This window comes from Ranitomeya imitator, chromosome 4, assembly GCF_032444005.1.
Source record: "Ranitomeya imitator isolate aRanImi1 chromosome 4, aRanImi1.pri, whole genome shotgun sequence".
Lineage (NCBI taxonomy): Eukaryota > Metazoa > Chordata > Amphibia > Anura > Dendrobatidae > Ranitomeya > Ranitomeya imitator.
In genome coordinates, this window is record NC_091285.1 from 705,073,861 (window position 1) to 705,099,007 (window position 25,147).

A 25,147-nucleotide genomic window follows, 5' to 3' on the forward strand; every position below is an offset into this window, starting at 1 on the left:
CCATGTCCAAGCCTGGTGGTACTATATCAATGACATTTTTGTCATCTGGGATGGTGATTTGGATGATCTCTTCATGTTTCATAATAAGATAATGAGATCAATGACATTTATCCTGAGTTAAAGTTTACTTTGACACATTCTAGAGAACAAGCACTTTCTTTGGATATGTTAGTGTACAGAAATGGTAATACATTGGGCATTGACTTGTTTGTTAAAGAGACCAATAGAAACAGTTTACTCTTATACAATAGCAATCATCCCAGAAGGATGGTCGAGTAACTTCCATGGAGTCAACTGTTGCGAGTTTGGAGGATAATATCTGATGAGGATAGGGTTGATGATCAACTAGACGGGTTGTGCACTAAATTAATCAGGAGGGGATATCTAGTAATGAAGGTCAGGAGACATAAAGAGAAGGTGAGGAATATGACATGTGAGGATACATGCAGGAAAGTAGTTAAGCCAACTCAGAAACAAATACCTTTTTTTTCTACATATGGTCCTGTGAGTGGACGAATTGGTAACAATTTGAGAAAACATTGGGGTCTACTTCAGAAAGGGATGCCATCTATACCTAAGTTTGCTGTGCCACCTATCTTATCTTATAGACATTGCCGTAATCTGAAGAATAAACTTGTCAAATCGGATGTGGGATCCTTTAAGGGCTCTGTACAAAGGACTTTGTGCCCACCGAAATGAGGTAATTTTCCTTGTTTGGGGTGTGCTTGTTGTGGCCACATCTTGAAGGGTGATTGTTTTTATTACTGGAAAGAAATTCTTTATAGGAGGCAGATAAACGTGCACTTCGAGTTTTATTATATACTTATTAATATACCCTTGTGGGCTGATGTATGTTGGTGAAACTACCATGGAGATTAACCCCTTAATCCCATATGACGTACTAACCCGTCAAGGTGACCTGGGACTTAATTGCCAGTGACGGGATAGTACGTCATACTGTTTAATGTGACATCATGACTTAAGTCATGGTGATCGCATTAAATTTCCAGCGCCATCTTACCTGGAGGAAGATGGCATCAGCATCACAGGGCCTGGCTCCGCCCCCAGGCCTCTTGATCGCTGTGATTAGCTGTTCAATTCTGAAAAGCCAATCACAGCATTTCTCATTGTTTCAGCCAATTGGAGCGGCTGAAACCATGAGGTCCCAGGCTAGGAGCGAGTACTGATGTACTCAACTCTAGGGCCGGTGCCTGGCAACGCCTGGCACCGACAAAACCCCCCCGGATTGGTGCGATCGCCGAACGTATCAATCACGCTAATCACAGGGCACAGCGGAGGCATTACCGTGCTGTGCCCTGCTGTACCGGCCTGGATCGGTGCTGCAATAGCACCGATTGTAGGCCAGAGCCTACTGCAGGCCCAGCTATCGACGATCGCGCCAATCACAAGGCACAGCAGCGGTATTACCGCGCTGTGCCCTGCTGTACCCTGCTCCCTGCTGTACCCTGCTGCCTGCGGTACCCTTCTGGATCGGCCTGGATCGGTGCTGCAAATGCACCAATCGCAGGCCCAAGACTAGTGCAGGCCCAGCGGGGACAGCAGGGGCTAATTGGCATGATCGATGCTATCGACGATTGCGCCATTCACAGGGCACAGCGGCGGTCACGTTGTGACCGCTGTTTGCACTGCTGGTGACCTGGCTGTGACCTGCGTAGGATCGGAGGGATCCTTGGCAGTTGCCATGGTCACCAGGGTCTGCAGAGATTGGTGGGATCGAAGTTATCATTCGATCCCACCAATGACAGCTCACAGCAGCGGTGTGACCACTCTGTGACCTGTCATCTGCAGGTGACCTGTCTGACCGCTCTTTAGGGGTCCTCACTCTAGCTGAGGACTCCTGCAGAGCGATCACACAGCCAGATCTAGTCTTGCTGGGCCTTGTGGTGCTGCAGAATCCTGTAACACCACAATCCCTGCGTTAGTAAAGAAAGAAAGAAAGAAGACCAAGTGTTATCAGGCCCTACCCGATCTCTCTTCACCCACCCAGTCCCCCATCCCCCTTCCCCTTCTTTTTTACCCCCTCCATCCCTCTTTGCGCTGCCTCCGTGCGCACGTTTAGCAGCCGCCGAGCATTGATTGGTGACACAGTTCACCGATCAACACTCGTGCTCGCTTTTTTTCATCAGCCTCCTTTGCCCAATTCCTACACCCGTCCCGCAGCCGCCAAACTTTGATAAGTGACGCAGTTCACTTATCAGAGCTTGTGCCTGCCGTTTTCCTTTTTTTTTCACCACACCTGTGCGCACACCCAGCAGCTGCCGAAATTTGATAAGTTATGCGGTTCACTTATCAAAGCTCTCATGCCTGCCGTTTTCTTTTTTTTCACATCTCCATGCGCTTGCCCAGCCGCCGCATCTAACCATGCCTTCCTTTTCTTTTTTTTTTCCCTTCCCCGTGCACTCACCCAGCTGCCACATCTAACCCGTGCCTTCCTTTTCTTTTTTTCCCATCCCAGTGCGCTCACACAGCCGCCGCGTCTAACCCGTGCATTCCTTTTCTTTTTTTTCCCATCCCCGTGCGCTCACCCAGCCGCCGCGTCTAACCCATGCCTTTCTTTTCTTTTTTTCCCCATCCCCGTGCACTCACCCAGCCACCGCAACTAAACCATGCCTTCCTTTTATTTTTCTTTTTTTTTCACATCTCCGTTCGCACACCCAGCAGCCACTGAACTTTGATAAGTGACGCAGTTCACTTATCAGAGCTCTCATGCCTGTCGTTTTTTTTTCACATCCCCTTTTGCACACCCAGCAGCCGCCGAACTCTGATAAGTGATGCGTTCACTTATCAGAGCTCTCATGCCTGCTGTTTTTTATTCACATCCCCGTTCACACACCCAGCAGCGGCCGAACATTGATAAGTGATGCAGTTAACTTATCAGAGCTCTCGTGCCTGCCGTTTTTTTTTCACATCCCCGTTCGCACACCGTCGAACTTTGATAAGTGTCGCGGTTCACTTATCAGAGCTAGGGCCTGCTGTTTTAGACTTTCTTTCACAGGTATTTTTTTTTCCCTATTTGCTTTTTTTCCCTATTTGCTTTTTTTCCTTTGGCTTTTTCTTTTCAGAGTAGTTTGCACCAAGCACTATCCCCCCACACTTACTCATAGTTACCAATAATGTACACCCAAGCATAATACTTACAAATCAAATGTCCCGCTGGTCCCGTTCATCCCAACAGCGCTATTCAGCGGAGGAGGCATATTCTTTCCTTGCCTCCGACACTGATAGCGAGGGAGAGGATCCCACTTTTCTTTATTTTTCCGATTCTTCCTCATCCTCTTCACACTCCTCATCTTCCTCCTTCGGCCCTGCGGAACCACCACGCAGAAGCCGCAGGACAGAAGATGAGGCAGCGCCCATCATTTATAAAGATGATGAAGCGCCCACCATTGCCGATGACGAACCAGCGCGCCCCTCTTTGGACCCCGTATGGACCTCACCACCCGAAAATTATGAGCCACTGATTCCTGATTTTGTGGTGGAATCAGGAATCAAGTTTGACCCCACCGGCCTCACAGAAATAGACTTTTTCAAAGTTTTTTTCTCTGAGGCTTTCGTTAACCTCATGGTGGAGCAAACTAACTTGTATGCTCGGCAATTTTTGGACCAAAACTCGGGTTCATCATATTCTAACTGGTCTCCTGTAGACACAGTTGAAATTATGCATTTTTGGGGCCTGGTCCTTCACATGGGGATCCTGAAGAAGCCTGAACTTCGGGAATATTGGAGGACTCTCAATGGATTTGTGCACTTTCGGTAAAGCACATATCACAGGTGTACATGGCAGAAGGTTCAACAGAAAATTATACATATCTTTATCAATTATCTTTTCTTCTAAGGCAGAATCTAAAATTGCACTGATTTCTCAATTCACTTGAAATTCAGGATCATAGTACAATCTTTTAAAGACCAATTTGTCCTCAATCTTTCTTTTTATTTCACTAACACATATATCCTTGACCATGATGACCACAGCCACAACTTTATCAGCTTTTTTAATAACTATTGTGCCATCATGGGCAAGGTCATTCAAAGCTTCAAATTCTTCCTTCCTAATCTTGGGATTTTTGAACTTTTCTACAATTCATAAACTCAAATTTTCAACATCTCTAGTCACTTCTTCTATAAAGGCCTCTATCGCTGCTGGACTGCTTGGTGGCATGAACATACTTTTATTACTGAAACCAAATTTACTCAAATATAGCTCACTTTCATAGACTGTCTCCTTTCTACTTTTTTTTTCAATTCTTTATTTATGATTTTTAACACAAAGTTACATGTGACTCACATCATAACATAACTTATCAGGATACATTGTATGTGGATACAAGTGAGTTTGAACATATCTAGATAGACAATATGAAAAACCAACCAAAACAAAAACAGAAGAAGCAGTGACACTATAAACCAAAAATGGTGTAAGACCAGAATGTATGTGCTAAATTATTGCCAAATTTTAGTTTGTAAGACAAATTTTGTCATCAAGAAGAAGTTAGTAAATTTGTTTACTGAAAACAAAACTGGAAAGGGCGACCTCGTCACCTTAGTACAGAAGGGGCGCGACCCCAAAAAGGGCCCAGACACCATAGTAAATAAGAAAAAGTGAAATAGTAATATAGTGAATATAGTTGCGGCCGTATGCCCTAATCCTTTCCAAACCTGTTAGTCCAAGGGGACCATGTATTTAGGAAATGCTCATGTGAGAGAGTTTCCCAACTTGTCAATTCCTCTAGGTGAAAAATGTCCCTAACCTTCTCTATCCAGTTCCCCAGTGATGGTGGGGTTGTTTGCTTCCATTTCAAAGCAATCAAATGTTTTGCTGCTCCCAGCAGGAGAGGCGGGTGATCATGTTTCTTAGGTTTAAAATTTGGTGTGGGAAGGGACAAGAGTACTTCTGGAGCAGTGAGGTCCATTTTCAGAACTCCCTTGGCCCTCATAGATTTGTTAATTTGATGCCAGAAATGCTGGAGTTTCCGACAAGACCAAAAGATGTGAGTTAGTGTACCTCTAGATGACTTACATCTCCAGCAAAGTGGAGAATCAGCTAAATCCTAGATGAAAGAGTCTCTCCGGGGTAAAATACCATTGTGATAGTATTTTATACACAGATTCTTGGAGTAAAATGCATCTAGAAAAGCCATGGGAGTTTGAACATATCCTCTGTATGTCTTGAGGTAATAAGGAGATTCCAAGTTCAGTCTCCCAAGCGTGAAGAAATAATGGTTTAGTATTAATTTTAGAGCTTAGGAAATTAACATAAACTTTTGATAGTAGCCTCGAAATAGGTGGTTTGATTTTAATCAATAAGTCCAACCAAAGCCACTCAGGGGGTGGAGTGGGTAATGTTTTGATTTGTGTCATAAAATGTGACACATGTATCTGTTGCATAAAGTTGCGTGGACGATTTGAAGCATCTAAGGGCCATGAATTATTACAGGGGATCTTATTATTTAGTCGATGAGAGATTGGTTTATTCGGGAGAGATGACCAAATACAATAAGGGTCTGTGAAATCCGGGTCAAAAATATAACCAATCATTGGGGTTTTATCTAGGAAAAGGTCAGAAGGTGGGTGGTTTGGTATCAATGAGCGTTTGATTTGAATAGTCGAGATGAGAATTTCATTAAAGTTAGTTTTTGAAATAGGGTGATTGGTCCATAACAATTTTCCCAAATTCTGACCTAATAATTGTATTTCAATATGTGGTTGCGCATTTTGGTCAACCAAGTGAGTTAGTTTTACCCATCTGGCTATATGTATAGCATGATAACAAGATATAAGATTCGGAAGGCCACGACCCCAGATTGCTTCAGAAAGATAAGTGTCTTAAAAGGTAATCTAGCTTTTTTTTAGATTTCCAGATAAATTTGGAGATAATTTTGTTTAGAATGCTAAAGAAAGATTTCAGGAGGGAAAGAGGGACCATGTTCAATACATAGAGGATTTTGGGTAGGACATACGACTTGAATATATTAACTCTACCTATCCAAGATAGGAAGGGCAAATCAAAAGAAATGAGTAATTTTCTAATGTTTTCCAGGAAAGGGGTAAAATTTTGTAGGAAAAGAGAACTTGGGTCCTTGGAGGTAAAGATTCCCAAATATTTAATTTTATCATTATGCCATTTAAATGGCATAGAATTTTTAAGTAAGTGGATGTCTGACCTTTTTGCTGATATATTGAGGGCTTCAGACTTATCAAGATTGATCTTAAAGTTGAGAAGTAATGAGAAGGTCTGCAACAGCTTTGGAAAAGTGGTCTTCGGGTTGGAGATCAATAATAAGAGGTTGTCCGCAAAGGCTGCTGCTTTTACTTCTAATTGGTTGTTTCTAACTCCCTATCCTGCCTGATATATTGTATAAGTGTCTCCTTGACCAAAATAAATAGGGAAGGGGAGAGAGGACAACCCTGCCTGGTACCATTGCATATCTTAAAGCGCTCTGACAAAATTCCATTAACTCTAACTTTAGCCTTAGGTTGAGCATATAAGGACATTATAGCTTCAATGAATGTAGCGGGGAAGGCACATTTCTACAGGACACAAACCAGCTTATACGGTCAAAAGCGTTCTCGGCGTCAGTAGAAAGAATTGTGAGAGGCTGATGAGTATGTTTCGCATAGGAGATGGCCTGCAGAATCCTAGTGGAATTATCTTTGCCCTCTCTGTTATGCACAAACCAAGCTTGGTCTTGATGAACCAAATCTGCCAGTACCAGATTGATCCTAGTTGCCAAGAGCTTAGCCCACATCTTGACGTCTGTATTAAGTAATGATATAGGGCGGTAGCTGCTACACAGGGTGTGGTCTTTCCCCTCCTTAGGAGTAATTGTGATAAAGGCTTCTAAAGTCTGGGGAGGAGGAGTTGTACCTTGAAGAAAGGCGTTAAAGAGTTCAACCATGTGCGGGATTAAAACATCTGCAAATTTTTTGTAGTAAATGAAGGAAAAACTGTCTGGACCCGGGGATTTCCCGTTCAGGATTGCTGCTAGAATATCTGTCACCTCCTCGGTCGTAACTTCCTTCAATAGCTTGACCCAAAGGGGAAATCCCAGGTGGAGAAAGTGGGGTAAGAAAATTGTGAATGCTCTGTGAAGCCCTGTGCGGGTCTGTCATGGAAACAGGAGTATCTAGATTACACAATGAATGAAAAATATTTAGAATTGAAAGTCCTCAGTGGTTGATACCTTTTAATGGCTAACTGAAAAGATGGTAACAAATTGCAGCTTTCGAGACTACACAGGTCTCTTCATCAGGCAAAGACTAAAAGAAATTCTGAAGAATCACATATTTATACACAACATAGCACAGAAAAAAAACATGGATAAGACAGGTGACATGAAGCAGAATTACCATGAGTGATAAACAGTTATGTTGGACCAGTTCTTAGATAAGGAATGTTTTATTGTCCTCTGATTGGGGTCTGGTTCTGTTGTGATGACCCCTCATAGTCTGAGGGGCAAGTTCCTTAGTTGATGTAAAAAGACATAAATCCATGCGACACATTCATGTCTTTTTACATCAACTAAGGATCTTGCCCCTCAGACTATGAGGGGTCATCACAACAGAACCAGACCCCAATCAGAGGACAATGAGAAGGCTAGATAATGCCCCCGGGGCTTTAGGTCAAATTGAAATTGCATCCTTGTAATGTGGATGGCCTCCAAAAATCGACAAAAACCAATAAATAAGCCCGATTGCTGAAACTAATAGAGGAGCTCAGTAAAGCACGTCCTGCTCCTTCTGCTGCTGGCCACGACACTCGTCTCCTTTCTACTTTTGTTACTGAACATTCTTCAAGTTTTATAGCTTAAAAAAATTGACTCAATTCAACTGTGCATTTGATCCAATCTATGTGTGAGTTCCAACCATATGACAAGACTTTGTTAAGCAAATCTCTATGTACATCAGTCAATACCTTTTTTGAGATATTTATAATTAAGTCTGTGGGCTGTTTCTGATCACAGGGGGTCTCAACGGGGCTTGATGATTTTTTCTATCTATCATCTTTCTATTATCTATCTATTTGATATATTTATTTCAATTATCTATTTATTTATCTATTATCTTTCATGTATCTATTGTCTATTTCTCTATCGTCTATTATCTTTCATTTATCATCTATCTATAATAGTCTTCTTGATAATAGATATCGTCCATTTTGATCTGCACTATATCAAGAGTTTATCAAGTGTTTTTTGTACGGCTTTCCGAATGTCTCTATTTCTTAGACTGTATATAATGGGGTTAACTAAAGGAGTAAACACTGTATATTGCAGAGACAGGATCTTGCTCATGGTCTGTGATCGGCCTTTTGTTGGGAATATATAAACACCGAACATTGTCCAATAGTATAAGGAGACCACAATGAGGTGGGAGCTACAGGTGGAGAAGGCTTTCTGTCTACCGGTGCTGGATGGGATCTTTAGCATTACTAACACAATATACACATAGGATATTACAATGATTGTGGATGGGATAATTATAAGTACAATGGACAAAAGATACATTTCCAATTGAATAATGAAGATATCAGAACAGGCGAGTCCTAGCAAGGGGACAATGTCACAATATAAATGGTCAATGATATTTGATCCACAAAAATTGAGTGTTCCAATTTTTATTAAATGAATTAAAACACAAGAAAATCCAAACAGCCAACAGGTAACAGATAATATCACACAATGTCTGTTTGTCATGATGTTGGAGTAACGTAGAGGATTACAGATGGCCACATATCGGTCATAAGACATCATAGCGAGAAGAAAACATTCAGATGAATCAGAGGCGCCTAAAAAATAAAACTGAGTGATGCATTCAATAAGACTAATGCTCCCCCCATTATTCAGTAGGATGTGGAGCAAGTAGGGGACAATATCTGAGATCACCAAGATGTCACTGACGGACAGTTGTGAGATGAAGAAGTACATTGGAGTGTGGAGGTTCCTGCTGGTGGACACCAGGGTGATGATCAGGAGGTTCCCACATATCGTCCCACAGTAAACCACCAAGAAAAGAAAGAACAGTGAAATTCTGAAACCTTGGCTGCCTTGAAATCCTAAAAGAAAAAACTCAGTGACCGCTGTCAAATTGCTTTCCTGCATTTCAGAATGAACAAACTATGAAACGATGCAATTTTGAAGGTGAGAAATATGAAAACAAAAACATTTATTATACAATGTTGTGTACATTGGTTAGAAAAATGCCAAATTATCTGTAAAAGGTCAAGAATATGAGCGATCAGAGCAGAATTATATGTCAAGTGTGAAGCTTCATACAATTTTTAATTAGAGAATGAAAAGAGATTTTTTTTTTCAAATCACAGAAGTAAAAAGAATCTTCCGCCGCCGTCAGTCTGGATGATATCTGGAGATTTCCTGCTAATACTTACAGCAGATATTTATCATTATTCATCAGGAAATCTAGTGCAGAATCTGTGAATATTAGTTCTCTTGTGTAGAAATGTCCCAGAGGAAAAAGTGATCATCACCGTCACGTTATGTGGTCGTCACACAAGATTAATATGAACCACAATGGTTTTATGGCCGGATATTTATATAGTAATAAACGGCAAGGTGCCAGGTGACAGGAGTCTTGGGAGATTTTTTCGCCTCTGTCTCATGAGTTCTCTTTATTTTATTATTTCCAAATACAAATATAAAATTATAATTAATAGCTTGTTTGTAAAAAAATCCAAATCAAATAAAGCTTGTCATAAATAACATTAAAATGTAACTTTGTTTAAAAGAGTTGAGGGGGCACGTGTTGGAAGATCTTTGAGCTTTTCACATGTCTTTTTTATTCTTCAGTTTAACGATTTCTGTTGAATATTTTGCTATTCTTAATCTCCAAAGTAATCGATTTATATAATCATCTAATTCTGTCTGTTTGTCTGCGTCGCTGATTGGTCGCGCAAGCCGCCCGTGACTGATCAGCGTCAGGCGCAGTCCGGTCGCGAATTGGTGCAGGATTTGAACCACGCTTCGCTGATTGGTCACGCCCAGCCAGCCATGACCAATCAGCGACAGGTGCAATCCAGCCACAAATTGGTGTGGGATTTGAACTACGCTTCACTGATCGGTTGCGTCCGGCCGGCCGCGACCAATCAGCGATCTTGGCGTGGGATTTAAACACCGCTACGCTGATTGGTCACGCCAGACGGCCACGACCAATCAGGTATATTGGCGCGGGATTTAGACACTGATTTGGTGATTGGTCGCATCCAGCTGTCCTCGACCAATCAGCAACAGGCGCAGTCTGGCCACAAAATGGCAAGGGATTTGAACCAATCAATGATATTGGCGCGGGAGTTAAACACTGCTTGACTAATTGGTCGCCCCCGGCTGGCAGTGATTAATCAGCAACAGGCGTAGTCTGGCCGCAAATTGGCAGTGGATTTGACCCACGCTTCGCTGATTGGTTGGCCCGACCAGCCACAACCAATCAGCGACTGGTGCAGTCCTGCCATGAATTGGTGCATGATTTGAACCATGCTTCCCTATTTGGTCACGGCCGGCCGCAACCAATCAGCAACAGGCACAGTCCGGCCACGAATTGGCACGAGATTTGAACCACACTTCGCTGATTGATCGCGCCCGGCCAGTTTGAACCATGCTTCACTGATTGGTTGCTCCTGTTCTGCCGCCAGCAATCAGCGATATTGGCATGGGATTTGAGCAATGCTTCGCTGATTGGTCGCGCCCGGCTGGCCGAGACCATACAGCGATATTGGCACGGGATTTGAACACTACTTCTCTGATTGGTTGCGTCTGGCTGGCCACAACCATTCAACGACAGGTGCAGTCCAGCTGCAAATTGGCGCTAGATTTTAACCATGCTTCACTGATTGGTTGCGGCCGCAACCAATCAGCAACTGGCGCAGTCCGGCCGTGAGTTGGCATGGGATTTGAACCACACTTCGCTGATTGGTCGTGCCCGGCCTGCAGTGATCAATCAGCGATATTGGCACAGGATTTAAACACTGCTTCTCTGATTGGTCGCGCCTGGCTAGCCACGACCAATCAGCGACAGGTGCAGTCCGGCGACAAATTGGCGCGGGATTTGAACCACCCTTCACTGATTGGTCTTGCCCGGCCGGCCGTGACAAGTAGTAACAAGATTTGTGGGGCACCAGAGGAAATATGTACTGTGATCTGTTGTGAATTCTGTGGCAGAGCTCCCTCTTTTGGTCACGAGTGGTACTTCGGCTGGTTCTCTCTGTGATCTTCCGTTGGTGGAGAAAAGTGGTACTGCGGCTTCTGAGTTTCCTTCCTCAGGTGATATGGTGAAGTCGTTAGGTGCTACCCTATTTAACTCCACCTGGTGCTTGGATCCTTGCTTCCAGTCAATGTTCTAGTGTTGGACCTGTTTCCTCCTGGAGTGTTCCTGTGGCCTGCTGATCTGCATAGCTAAGTTCCTTTTTGCTATTTGTTTGCTGTTTATTCTATTCCAGCTTGTCAATTTGTTTTTTCTGCTAGCTGGAAGCTCTGGGACGCAGAGGGTGTACCTCCGTGCCGTTAGTTCCGTACGGAGGGTCTTTTTGCCCCCTTTGCGTGGATTTTGTAGGGTTTTGTGTTGAACGCAAAGTTGCCTTCTCTATCCTCGCTCTGTTCAGTAAGTTGGGCCTCACTTTGCTAAATCTATTTCATCTCTACGTTTGTCTTTTCATCTTAACTCACAGCCATTATATGTGGGGGCTGCAATTTCCTTTGGGGTATTTCTCTGAGGCAAGGTAGGCTTATTATCCATCTTCAGGCTAGCTAGTTTCTCAGGCCATGCCGAGTTCCATAGGTAGCGTTAGGCGCAATCCACGGCTGCCTCTAGTTGTGTTGGTGAGGATTAGGGATTGCGGTCAACAGAGTTCCCACGTCTCAGAGCTTGTTCTTATGTTTTGGGTTATTGCCAGGTCACTGTATGTGCACTGACCTCTATATCCATTGTGGTACTGAACTACCAGCCATAACAGTACTGGAAGCCAAAAGTACTAATGATTCTCAATAGAGGGAAAAAAGAAGTTCTGAGACCATTTTTTTTCCTTTGCACTGTGTTTTGCCTTTTTTTTCCCCTAGACATTTGGGTGGTTCAGGACACAGGTGTAGCAATGGACATTAAAGGTCTGTCATCATGTGTGGATCAGCTCACAGCAAGAGTACAAAGTATTCAAGACTTTGTGGTTCAGAATTCTATGTTAGAACCGAGAATTCCTATTCCTGATTTGTTTTTTGGAGATAGAACCAAATTTCTGAGTTTCAAAAATAATTGCAAACTATTTCTGGCTTTGAAACCTCGTTCCTCTGGTGACCCAGGTCAACAAGTTAGGATCGTTATTTCTTTTTTGCGTGGCGACCCTCAGGACTGGGCATTTTCTCTTGCGTCAGGAGATCCTGCATTAAGTAATATCGATGCGTTTTTCCTGGCGCTCGGATTGCTGTACGATGAGCCTAATTCTGTGGATCAGGCAGAGAAGAATTTGCTGGCTCTGTGTCAGGGTCAGGATGAAATAGAGGTATACTGTCAGAAATTTAGAAAGTGGTCCGTACTCACTCAGTGGAATGAAGGTGCGCTCGCAGCTATTTTCAGAAAAGGTCTCTCTGAAGCCCTTAAGGATGTCATGGTGGGATTTCCTATGCCTGCTGGTCTGAATGAGTCTATGTCTTTGGCCATTCAGATCGGTCGACGCTTGCGCGAGCGTAAATCTGTGCACCATTTGGCGGTAGTACCTGAGCTTAGGCCTGAGCCTATGCAGTGCGATAGGACTTTGACCAGAGTTGAACGGCAAGAACACAGACGTCTGAATGGGCTGTGTTTCTACTGTGGTGATTCCACTCATACTATCTCTGATTGTCCTAAGCGCACTAAGCGGTTCGCTAGGTCTGCCACCATTGGTACGGTTCAGTCAAAATTTCTTCTGTCCGTTACCTTGATCTGCTCTTTGTCATCATATTCTGTCATGGCATTTGTGGACTAAGGCGCTGCTTTAAATTTGATGCACTTGGAGTATGCTAGGCGTTGTGGGTTTGTCTTGGAGCCCTTGCAGTGTCCTATTCCATTGAGAGGAATTGATGCTATGCCTTTGGCCAAGAATAAGCCTCAGTACTAGACTCAGGTGACCATGTGCATGGCTCCTGCACATCAGGAGGTTATTCGCTTTCTGGTGTTGCATAATCTGCATGATGTGGTCGTGTTGGGGTTGCCATGGCTACAAGTCCATTATCCAGTATTAGATTGGAAATCCATGTCTGTGTCCAGCTGGGGTTGTCAGGGGGTACATGGTGATGTCCCATTTCTGACTATTTCGTCATCCACCCCTTCCGAGGTTCCTGAGTTTTTGTCTGATTACCGGGATCTATTTGATGAGCCCAAGTCCGATACCCTACCTCCGCATAGGGATTGTGATTGTGCTATCAATTTGATTCCTGGTAGTAAATTCCCAAAAGGTCGACTGTTTAATTTATCTGTGCCTGAGCACGCCGCTATGCGGAGTTATGTGAAGGAGTCTTTGGAGAAGGGGCATATTCGCCCGTCATCGTCACAATTGGGAGCAGGGTTCTTTTTTGTAGCCAAGAAGGATGGTTCACTGAGACCTTGTATAGATTACCGCCTTCTGAATAAGATCACGGTTAAATTTCAGTACCCCTTGCCATTGTTTTCTGATTTGTTTGCTCGGATTAAGGGGGCTAGTTGGTTCACCAAGATAGATCTTCGTGGTGCGTATAATCTTGTGCATATTAAGCGAGGCGATGAGTGGAAAACTGCATTTAATACGCCCGAGGGCCATTTTGAGTATCTAGTAATGCCATTCGGACTTGCTAATGCTCCATCAGTGTTTCAGTCCTTTATGCATGACATCTTCCGAGAGTACCTGGATAAATTCCTGATTGTGTACTTAGATGACATTTTGATCTTCTCGGATGATTGGGAGTCTCATGTGAAGCAGGTCAGAACGGTGTTTCAGGTCCTGCGTGCTAATTCTTTGTTTGTAAAGGGATCAAAGTGTCTCTTTGGTGTTCAGAAGGTTTCATTTTTGGGGTTCATTTTTTCCACTTCTACTATCGAGATGGACCCTGTTAAGGTCCAAGCCATCCATAATTGGACTCAGCCGACATCTCTGAAAAGTCTGCAAAATTTCCTGGGCTTTGCTAATTTTTATCGTCGCTTCATCTGCAATTTTTCTAGTATTGCTAAACCATTGACCGATTTGACCAAGAAAGGTGCTGATGTGGTCAATTGGTCTTCTGCTGCTGTGGAAGCTTTTCAAGAGTTGAAGCGTCGTTTTTCTTCTGCCCCTGTGTTGTGTCAGCCAGATGTTTCGCTTCCGTTCCAGGTCGAGGTTGATGCTTCTGAAATTGGAGCAGGGGCTGTTTTGTCACAGAGAAGTTCTGATTGCTCGGTGATGAAACCATGTGCCTTCTTTTCCAGGAAGTTTTCGCCTGCTGAGCGAAATTATGATGTGGGCAATCGAGAGTTGCTGGCCATGAAGTGGGCATTCGAGGAGTGGCGTCATTGGCTTGAAGGAGCTAAGCATCGCATGGTGGTCTTGACTGATCATAAGAACTTGACTTATCTCGAGTCCGCCAAGCGGTTGAATCCTAGACAAGCTCGTTGGTCGTTGTTTTTTGCCCGTTTTGACTTTGTTATTTCATACCTTCTGGGCTCTAAAAATGTGAAGGCGGATGCTCTGTCTAGGAGTTTTGTGCCCGACTCTTCGGGTGTATCAGAGACGGCGGGTATCCTCAAAGAGGGAGTAATTGTGTCTGCCATCTCCCCTGATTTGCGGCGGGTGCTGCAGAAATTTCAGGCTAATAAACCTGATCGTTGCCCAGCGGAGAGACTGTTTGTCCCTGATAGGTGGACGAAAAAAGTCATCTCTGAGGTTCATTGTTCGGTGTTGGCTGGTCATCCTGGAATCTTTGGTACCAGAGAGTTAGTGGCTAGATCCTTTTGGTGGCCATCTCGGTCGCGGGATGTGCGTACTTTTGTGCAGTCCTGTGGGATTTGTGCTCGGGCTAAGCCCTGCTGTTCTCGTGCCAGTGGGTTGCTTTTGCCCTTGCCGGTCCCGAAGAGGCCTTGGACACATATCTCTATGGATTTTATTTCAGATCTTCCCGTCTCTCAAAAGATGTCAGTCATTTGGGTGGTCTGTGATCGCTTCTCTAAGATGGTCCATTTGGTACCCTTGTCTAAATTGCCTTCCTCCTCTGATTTGGTGCCATTGTTTTTCCAGCATGTGGTTCGTTTACATGGCATTCCAGAGAATATCGTTTCTGACAGAGGTTCCCAGTTTGTTTCGAGGTTTTGGCGAGCCTTTTGTGGTAGGATGGGCATTGACTTGTCTTTTTCCTCGGCTTTCCATCCTCAGACTAATGGCCAGACCGAACGAACCAATCAGACCGTGGAGACATATCTGAGATGCTTTGTTTCTGCTGATCAGGATGACTGGGTGTCCTTTTTGCCTTTGGCTGAGTTCGCCCTTAATAATCGGGCCAGCTCGGCTACCTTGGTTTCACCGTTTTTCTGCAACTCTGGGTTCCATCCTCGTTTCTCTTCAGGGCAGGTTGAGTCTTCGGACTGTCCTGGTGTGGATACTGTGGTGGACAGGTTGCAGCAGATTTGGACTCATGTAGTGGACAATTTGACCTTGTCCCAGGAGAAGGCTCAACGTTTCGCTAATCGCAGATGCTGTGTGGGTCCCCGACTTTGGGTTGGGGACTTGGTTTGGTTATCTTCTCTTCATATTCCTATGAAGGTCTCCTCTCCTAAGTTTAAGCCTCGTTTATTGGTCCGTATAGGATTTCTGAGGTCCTTAATCCTGTGTCTTTTCGTCTGACCCTTCCAGATTCTTTTTCCATACATAACGTATTCCATAGGTCATTGTTGCGGAGATACGTGGCACCTGTGGTTCCATCTGTTGATCCTCCTGCCCCGGTTTTGGTGGAGGGGGAGTTGGAGTATATTGTGGAGAAGATTTTGGATTCTCGTGTTTCTAGACGGAAACTCCAGTATCTGGTTAAGTGGAAGGGTTATGCTCAGGAAGATAATTCCTGGGTCTTTGCCTCTGATGTCCATTCTCCCGATCTTGTTCGTGCCTTTCATATGGCTCATCCTGGTCGTCCTGGGAGCTCTGGTGAGGGTTCGGTGACCCCTCCTCAAGGGGGGGGTACTGTTGTGAATTCTGTGGCAGAGCTCCCTCTTGTGGTCACGAGTGGTACTTCGGCTGGTTCTCTCTGTGATCTTCCGTTGGTGGAGAAAAGTGGTACTGCGGCTTCTGAGTTTCCTTCCTCAGGTGATATGGTGAAGTCGTTAGGTGCTACCCTATTTAACTCCACCTGGTGCTTGGATCCTTGCTTCCAGTCAATGTTCTAGTGTTGGACCTGTTTCCTCCTGGAGTGTTCCTGTGGCCTGCTGATCTGCATAGCTAAGTTCCTTTTCGCTATTTGTTTGCTGTTTTTTCTATTCCAGCTTGTCAATTTGTTTTTTCTGCTAGCTGGAAGCTCTGGGACGCAGAGGGTGTACCTCTGTGCCGTTAGTTCGGTACGGAGGGTCTTTTTGCCCCCTTTGCGTGGATTTTGTAGGGTTTTGTGTTGACCGCAAAGTTGCCTTCTCTATCCTCGCTCTGTTCAGTAAGTTGGGCCTCACTTTGCTAAATCTATTTCATCTCTACGTTTGTCTTTTCATCTTAACTCACAGTCATTATGTGTGGGGGCTGCCTTTTCCTTTGGGGTATTTCTCTGAGGCAAGGTAGGCTTATTTTCCATCTTCAGGCTAGCTAGTTTCTCAGGCCGTGCCGAGTTGCATAGGTAGCGTTAGGCGCAATCCACGGCTGCCTCTAGTTGTGTTGGTGAGGATTAGGGATTGCGGTCAACAGAGTTCCCACGTCTCAGAGCTCGTTCTTATTTTTTGGGTTATTGCCAGGTCACTGTATGTGCGCTGACCTCTATATCCATTGTGGTACTGAACTACCAGCCATAACAGTGATCCAACCTCAACCTAAATTTGTACACAACCAACTAATCCCATAAGAAAGTATAGGTCATAAAGAGGGGATCACCAAAAGACATGGACAATTAATTGAAATTTATTGGATACAAAAAGAACACTTACAAACATTAAAAACATTAAAATAGTCACAATGTGATATACCAAAACAGAGCATGAGCTCATAATAAAGCTTTATGCTACAAACTCGACTTTCAGTTTGTGCAAACATATGTATGTAAGTTAATTAACAGCATACCAGCACATGTTTTATGGCACATCCCTAACATAAACAAAAATGTGTATATAATAAGCACCTGTATATTAGCCTAAACAACCACAAGTACACCTGTTATATATACAAAAACTATGAACAGCTTTACTAAATGTAAGCTGCAGATATACAAATGTTAATAGCAAAAATACCGTTCCTAAATAGTACAATAAATACATTTGAATGAAAAAGTATTGAAAGGTAAAAAATGAACATTTGGAACCAGGCAGTTGAGAGGAAAGTGCCCATAAGGGATATTCACCTATGAGATATCCATAAAAAATATCACAGAACCACCAGTAAGCTTAGCAAACAATGTTAGGTGTTGATTTCCTGCCTGTGCACAGGGGAGTCTCGAACCACCTCCGCTGTGATCTCCCATTCTTCTCCAGCCACAGTGGAGCTTGCTCATTGGAGACTTCGGTCCCAGCGTCTAGCTCATGCTGAAACTGGACGACTGGTTTTTATTGCCCTTCCAGTCTGTCTTTGTAGCCAGCAATAATCAGCAGCGAGCAGGTCTTTCTGGGATGAAGTCCTGCTTTTCCCATACTGAGCATGCCCACGGGACGACCTTCCATTGTAGATCGGAGGTCACATGCTCAGGTCCTGTTGCAGATCCTATTGGTCCATCTGGAAGGTATTGTAGCACTGCCGCTATAAAAGGCTTGTATGGCCGCTCGGCCATACACTAGTGTATTCTTGAAATCGTGTGTGTGTGTGTTGATGAGTGAAAGTCATTCATTAATTATCCCCTCTCTCGTGTTTGACTGCTCGTGTAAGGTGGATGTCTGCAATCTAGCGCCCAGCTGAGCTATCAGCAATAAACACGCAAAACAGCGTCTAATTGCTGTGACTGCCAGTGCAGCGCCATGCACTATTAGAGTGCTTTTCTATCCCAAGTCTGCATGGTTAGTGGCATCCGCCAGAGCGGCACTGCACGCACTCTTGTGCATTTAAGTTATTTTGCAGTTACTCTGACACCCCAGTTGTGGTGTCAAGCGCAAATGGTCTGTACGTACTCTAATCCTGTGTCTTGGGATAGAGTCCTGGGACCCTTTGCTTGCAGTCTTGGTGCGGTTCCGCAGCCCTGTGATGCAACAGGGTTTGCTTCCATCACACAGGGTGAAGTTAACCCGTGTGTGTATCCACATTGTACCGCCATATAGTCCGTCATTACTCAGCAGCAGGTTCCATCTCTGCACTTTGGACCCCGGGCTGCGAACGCACCTTATACCATCTCTCTAATTATTTGGTGCGTTCCGCTAGCCCTAACATTACACTAGCACCAGGGTGTGGCTAGTAATGATGGACAAACAGCAATCCTTGTGGTACGTCCAGCAGCTGGAGGGTAGATTGGCAGATCTCGAGCGCACAACCTCAGCTGTGGATGTTGCCGCAGTAGCTGTTCAGGCTGCTAGCTTGGCTACAGCAACTTTGTCCACTGCCACCCCTGTTCCGACCCTATCTCACCTCCCGCTGCCAGATAAATTTTCTGGTGATAGCAAATCTTGTAGGGGTTTAGTGAGCCATTGCTCTATACACCTCGAGCTCCTGGCTGCACGTTTTCCCACAGAGTGGGCAAAGGTGGGATTCATTTTGTCTCTCCTGTTGGACAGGGCATTGGAATGGCTACGCCGCTGTGGGAGCATGGTGATCATGTGGTGCAGAGTGCTCCACTGTTCTTGAGCACTCTGAAACATGTCTTTTTAGGACCTCGAGTCACCCATGATATGGCCTCCAACTGCTGACATTGACTCAGGGGTCGTCTTTGGTCACCCATTTTGCCATCCACTTCCGCACCTTAGGATTTGAGCTTGAGTGGTTGGATAAAGTCCTTATCCCTGTATTTTGGAGGGGGCTGGCTGACCATGTAAAGGACGCCTTAGCCACTAGGGAGATTCCCACCACACTGGAGGAGCTGAAAGCTATATCTACTCATATTGACCTCCGTTTTAACGAGCGGAGGTTAGAGCGAGCCCAGTGTAGGCAGAGGTTTTGGCTGGCTCCCACCTTCGCCAAACCTTTGGAATCTCCAGTCCAGGCACTTGAGTCACATGAGGCCACGGAAGTGTCACGAGCAGGATCTAAGTCCCGGACCGCTCGTGCACTCAAGGTCTGTCATGTCTGCCAGCAGTCATGACATCTTGCCACGCGATGTTCCCAGTGGTCGGGTAAAAGTCAGCATCTAGTGGTAGTAGGTGGAGGTACAATAGACACTTGTTATGATCTGGTGGTTTAGGAACAACATGAGACAAGCTCTGAAGGAGGTGGTATCTGTACTGACCGCAGACCCTGAACCTATCAATATACATACACCCAGGCTCATATTGTAGAGTGTCCAGAAACCATGTCCTGAGCACTACCAAATCCTGCTCCAAATGGCAATATCTCATACAGGAGAACAAAGGAGCTTACAGATAACAAGTTTAAAAAGTACAAAATTTTATTAAGACACTGAAAAACACACACTGACAAGTACATACATGAAATAAAATAAGGACACTAAAGACCATCCCTATACCCCATCCTATCCAAAGAGTAATGCAATGTGCTGGTAAAGCAGAGGAACAACCGTGTGCCTATATGGACAATGGGTCAATGTAAGCCATAGACCTCACAAAAGTGCATATGAGGTCAAGGATAGCAGCCAAAGTAACGCTGAATAGTACTATCCTAAAAGCGATCCAAAGTCCAGGGCATACTACAAAGAGATCTACCAGACTGCCAGTAATGTAAATGCCACTAGCGTAAAGAGCGCAGTACAGATAATCTCCGATGGTTCCTCTTACCCAGGTAGTGAGATGGATAACGTTAGGCGAGACCCCCGACGTACGTTTCGCTCCAGCGATCTGTTAGCTTTCTCAAGGGGAAGTGTCCGTACTCCACCAAAACAAGCCTTATATCCACTGTTTCCGGTCACATGAGGAACACGTGACCCGGAAGTCAGCGGGGACTGCCAATACACGGCGCATGCGTCAATGGCCCCTGGCGCCGCAACCATCCCGCCCGGCCATCCTCCAAAGCCGACTGAATGGGAGCATGGAGTAACCATGACACCCAGTCACCGGCCAAGGACGCCGAGCGGCCGGACCAAGGAGGGGCGGAGCCAGGAGAAAAAGAACGCACGCGCACTGCAGACCAAGACCGCACCACAGCAGAAGAGATACCATATAATAGCCGTACCGATATAATGACAGTATAGAGACCCAAAACTGCTTACATATGACAATATACATAGGCACAATGACCAATAATATAAAGAGCACATGATAGGTCTGTAAAAAATGCTTCTGCGTGCCGGTGTGAGGTCGGAGTATTCAGAGGATATGAAGGGCATCATATAGAAGGCTATAATAGACAAGAAAAAAACACAAGTTAAACACAGTACTTTAAAAGAAAATAAAAAAAGGTGAAGCAGACACCTTATCACAAAGGGGAGAAACAGATCTTACTACACTCATCAGGAGGGCGTTAAACTAGAAGAAGAGGGGACGGGAAGAAAAACATTAGACTCGAACAAAGACGACCCAGGAAAACATACTCAGAAGGGAGGTAAGAACATTTCTAAAACAATCCACAGTGAGGAGATTGGAACAAAACAAAATCCTCTAAACTGCATGCTCGCAAACGCCAGAAGCCTGACAAACAAGATGGAAGAACTAGAAGCAGAAATATCTACAGGTAACTTTGACATAGTGGGAATAACCGAGACATGGTTAGATGAAAGCTATGACTGGGCAGTTAACTTACAGGGTTACAGTCTGTTTAGAAAGGATCGTAAAAATCGGAGAGGAGGAGGGGTTTGTCTCTATGTAAAGTCTTGTCTAAAGTCCACTTTAAGGGAGGATATTAGCGAAGGGAATGAGGATGTCGAGTCCATATGGGTTGAAATTCATGGAGGGAAAAATGGTAACAAAATTCTCATTGGGGTCTGTTACAAACCCCCAAATATAACAGAAAGCATGGAAAGTCTACTTCTAAAGCAGATAGATGAAGCTGCAACCCATAATGAGGTCCTGGTTATGGGGGACTTTAACTACCCGGATATAAACTGGGAAACAGAAACCTGTGAAACCCATAAAGGCAACAGGTTTCTGCTAATAACCAAGAAAAATTATCTTTCACAATTGGTGCAGAATCCAACCAGAGGAGCAGCACTTTTAGACCTAATACTATCTAATAGACCTGACAGAATAACAAATCTGCAGGTGGTTGGGCATTTAGGAAATAGCGACCACAATATTGTGCAGTTTCACCTGTCTTTCACTAGGGGGACTTGTCAGGGAGTCACAAAAACATTGAACTTTAGGAAGGCAAAGTTTGAACAGCTTAGAGATGCCCTTAATCTGGTAGACTGGGACAATATCCTCAGAAATGAGAATACAGATAATAAATGGGAAATGTTTAAGAACATCCTAAATAGGCAGTGTAAGCGGTTTATACCTTGTGGGAATAAAAGGACTAGAAATAGGAAAAACCCAATGTGGCTAAACAAAGAAGTAAGACAGGCAATTAACAGTAAAAAGAAAGCATTTGCACTACTAAAGCAGGATGGCACCATTGAAGCTCTAAAAAACTATAGGGAGAAAAATACTTTATCTAAAAAACTAATTAAAGCTGCCAAAAAGGAAACAGAGAAGCACATTGCTAAGGAGAGTAAAACTAATCCCAAACTGTTCTTCAACTATATCAATAGTAAAAGAGTAAAAACTGAAAATGTAGGCCCCTTAAAAAATAGTGAGGAAAGAATGGTTGTAGATGACGAGGAAAAAGCTAACATATTAAACACCTTCTTCTCCACGGTATTCACGGTGGAAAATGAAATGCTAGGTGAAATCCCAAGAAACAATGAAAACCCTATATTAAGGGTCACCAATCTAACCCAAGAAGAGGTGCGAAACCGGCTAAATAAGATTAAAATAGATAAATCTCCGGGTCCGGATGGCATACACCCACGAGTACTAAGAGAACTAAGTAATGTAATAGATAAACCATTATTTCTTATTTTTAGTGACTCTATAGCGACAGGGTCTGTTCCGCAGGACTGGCGCATAGCAAATGTGGTGCCAATATTCAAAAATGGCTCTAAAAGTGAACCTGGAAATTATAGGCCAGTAAGTCTAACCTCTATTGTTGGTAAAATATTTGAAGGGTTTCTGAGGGATGTTATTCTGGATTATCTCAATGAGAATAACTGTTTAACTCCATATCAGCATGGGTTTATGAGAAATCGCTCCTGTCAAACCAATCTAATCAGTTTTTATGAAGAGGTAAGCTATAGACTGGACCACGGTGAGTCATTGGACGTGGTATATCTCGATTTTTCCAAAGCGTTTGATACCGTGCCGCACAAGAGGTTGGTACACAAAATGAGAATGCTTGGTCTGGGGGAAAATGTGTGTAAATGGGTAAGTAACTGGCTTAGTGATAGAAAGTAGAGGGTGGTTATAAATGGTATAGTCTCTAACTGGGTCGCTGTGACCAGTGGGGTACCGCAGGGGTCAGTATTGGGACCTGTTCTCTTCAACATATTCATTAATGATCTGGTAGAAGGTTTACACAGTAAAATATCGATATTTGCAGATGATACAAAACTATGTAAAGCAGTTAATACAAGAGAAGATAGTATTCTGCTACAGATGGATCTGGATAAGTTGGAAACTTGGGCTGAAAGGTGGCAGATGAGGTTTAACAATGATAAATGTAAGGTTATACACATGGGAAGAAGGAATCAATATCACCATTACACACTGAACGGGAAACCACTGGGTAAATCTGACAGGGAGAAGGACTTGGGGATCCTAGTTAATGATAAACTTACCTGGAGCAGCCAGTGCCAGGCAGCAGCTGCCAAGGCAAACAGGATCATGGGGTGCATTAAAAGAGGTCTGGATACACATGATGAGAGCATTATACTGCCTCTGTACAAATCCCTAGTTAGACCGCACATGGAGTACTGTGTCCAGTTTTGGGCACCGGTGCTCAGGAAGGATATAATGGAACTAGAGAGAGTACAAAGGAGGGCAACAAAATTAATAAAGGGGATGGGAGAACTACAATACCCAGATAGATTAGCGAAATTAGGATTATTTAGTCTAGAAAAAAGACGACTGAGGGGCGATCTAATAACCATGTATAAGTATATAAGGGGACAATACAAATATCTCGCTGAGGATCTGTTTATACCAAGGAAGGTGACGGGCACAAGGGGGCATTCTTTGCGTCTGGTGGAGAGAAGGTTTTTCCACCAACATAGAAGAGGATTCTTTACTGTTAGGGCAGTGAGAATCTGGAATTGCTTGCCTGAGGAGGTGGTGATGGCGAACTCAGTCGAGGGGTTCAAGAGAGGCCTGGATGTCTTCCTGGAGCAGAACAATATTGTATCATACAATTATTAGGTTCTGTAGAAGGACGTAGATCTGGGGATTTATTATGATGGAATATAGGCTGAACTGGATGGACAAATGTCTTTTTTCGGCCTTACTAACTATGTTACTATGTTACTATGTTACTATGGGCTACAAAAACGGGGCAAAATTAAGAGCTTCATTCAGGCCCCCCGGTCTGGTGGTGCCCAAAGTCACAATCCATTTGAGTTCACGTTGGGCAAGGAGTTGTTTGATATTGCCCCCACGTATGCCCGTGTGGATGAGGTCTATCCCCCTTACCATGAACTCACTGGGATTACAGTCATGATATTTATAAAAGTGTTTTGGTATAGTTTTTAATTGGGAGACATCCTCCACCGCCCTGGCCGCGCCAATGTCCCGCACATGCTCCCTCACCCTCACTCTTAATTCGCGTGATGTTAAACCAATATAGATGAGATGACAGCTGCAAGTAGCATAATAAATAACGTTTTTGCTACTGCAAGATATAAAATGTCTGATTTCAAAATTTCTTTTGCCGTCTGCTGAGGAGAATGAGGAGCTGCGCAGGACATTGGCGCAGGCAGCACAGTGTCCACACGTGTAGCATCCCAAGGTGCGGCGTACTGAACCAAAAAGAGGAGTCACAGGGGCCACGTAATGACTCTTGACCAGGAGGTCTTTTAAATTTCTTGCCCTCCTCGGGGTCATCAGAGGGCGATCGGACAGGAAGGGACTCAAGGAGGGCTCAGTGCTAAGGATCCGCCAATGTTTATTCAAAATGGTACGTATACTGTCCCACTCATGATTAAATTCAGATATGAATCGTATTGATTCATCTGTCCTCTTTACCTTTTTTGAATACAACAACCGATTGCGTGGGGTGTTTTTGGCCCTGTTGTACCCATATCTCACACACCGATGGCTATATCCCCGCTGTTCAAAGCGTGTTTTTAAATCACTAGCTTGCCGTTCAAAAGTATGATCATCCGAGCAGATCCGCCTAACCCGGAGGAACTGTCCGACCGGGACGGCCCTAATTGTGGCTTGACTGTGCCCTGAGGTAGCATGAACCAAAGCATTGACCGCCGTGGTTTTTCGAAAAACCTCTGTCACTATAAGTTGGTCATCCCCTACCCTCAGGAGTATATCCAGAAAGTCAATTTCACGGGGGTCACACTTATAGGTTAGTCTGATATTGAAAGTATTAGTGTTGAGCACAGTCATGAAATCCCCGAGCTGCTGTTCCGTTCCACGCCATAAAAATAACACGTCATCTATATAACGCCACCAGCACAGCACATGGTCGGCGGCCTCCCCCCCAGCACCACCAAACACCAACCTCTCCCAAAACCCCAGAAAGAGGTTGGCGTAAGCTGGTGCACAGGCCGCCCCCATGGCTGCGCCGCGCTTCTGATGGTAAAAGCAATCTTTGAAAGTAAAAAAATTGTGCGTCAGAACGAATTCCAGCAGCTCGAGGATAAGCTCGCACAATGGGCCGTCCAGGTCGGAGGCC

At 44.3% G+C, this 25,147-nt stretch overlaps 1 protein-coding gene across 1 annotated transcript; it reads right to left on the reverse strand.

Annotated features, from left to right (window-relative positions):
• Window positions 1–8,186: 8,186 nt before the first annotated feature.
• LOC138674818 (olfactory receptor 11L1-like) lies at window positions 8,187–9,119 on the reverse strand. Its single transcript, XM_069762634.1, has one exon. It carries the CDS (start codon window positions 9,117–9,119, stop codon window positions 8,187–8,189), a length of 933 nt encoding a protein of 310 aa, XP_069618735.1.
• Window positions 9,120–25,147: the final 16,028 nt, after the last annotated feature.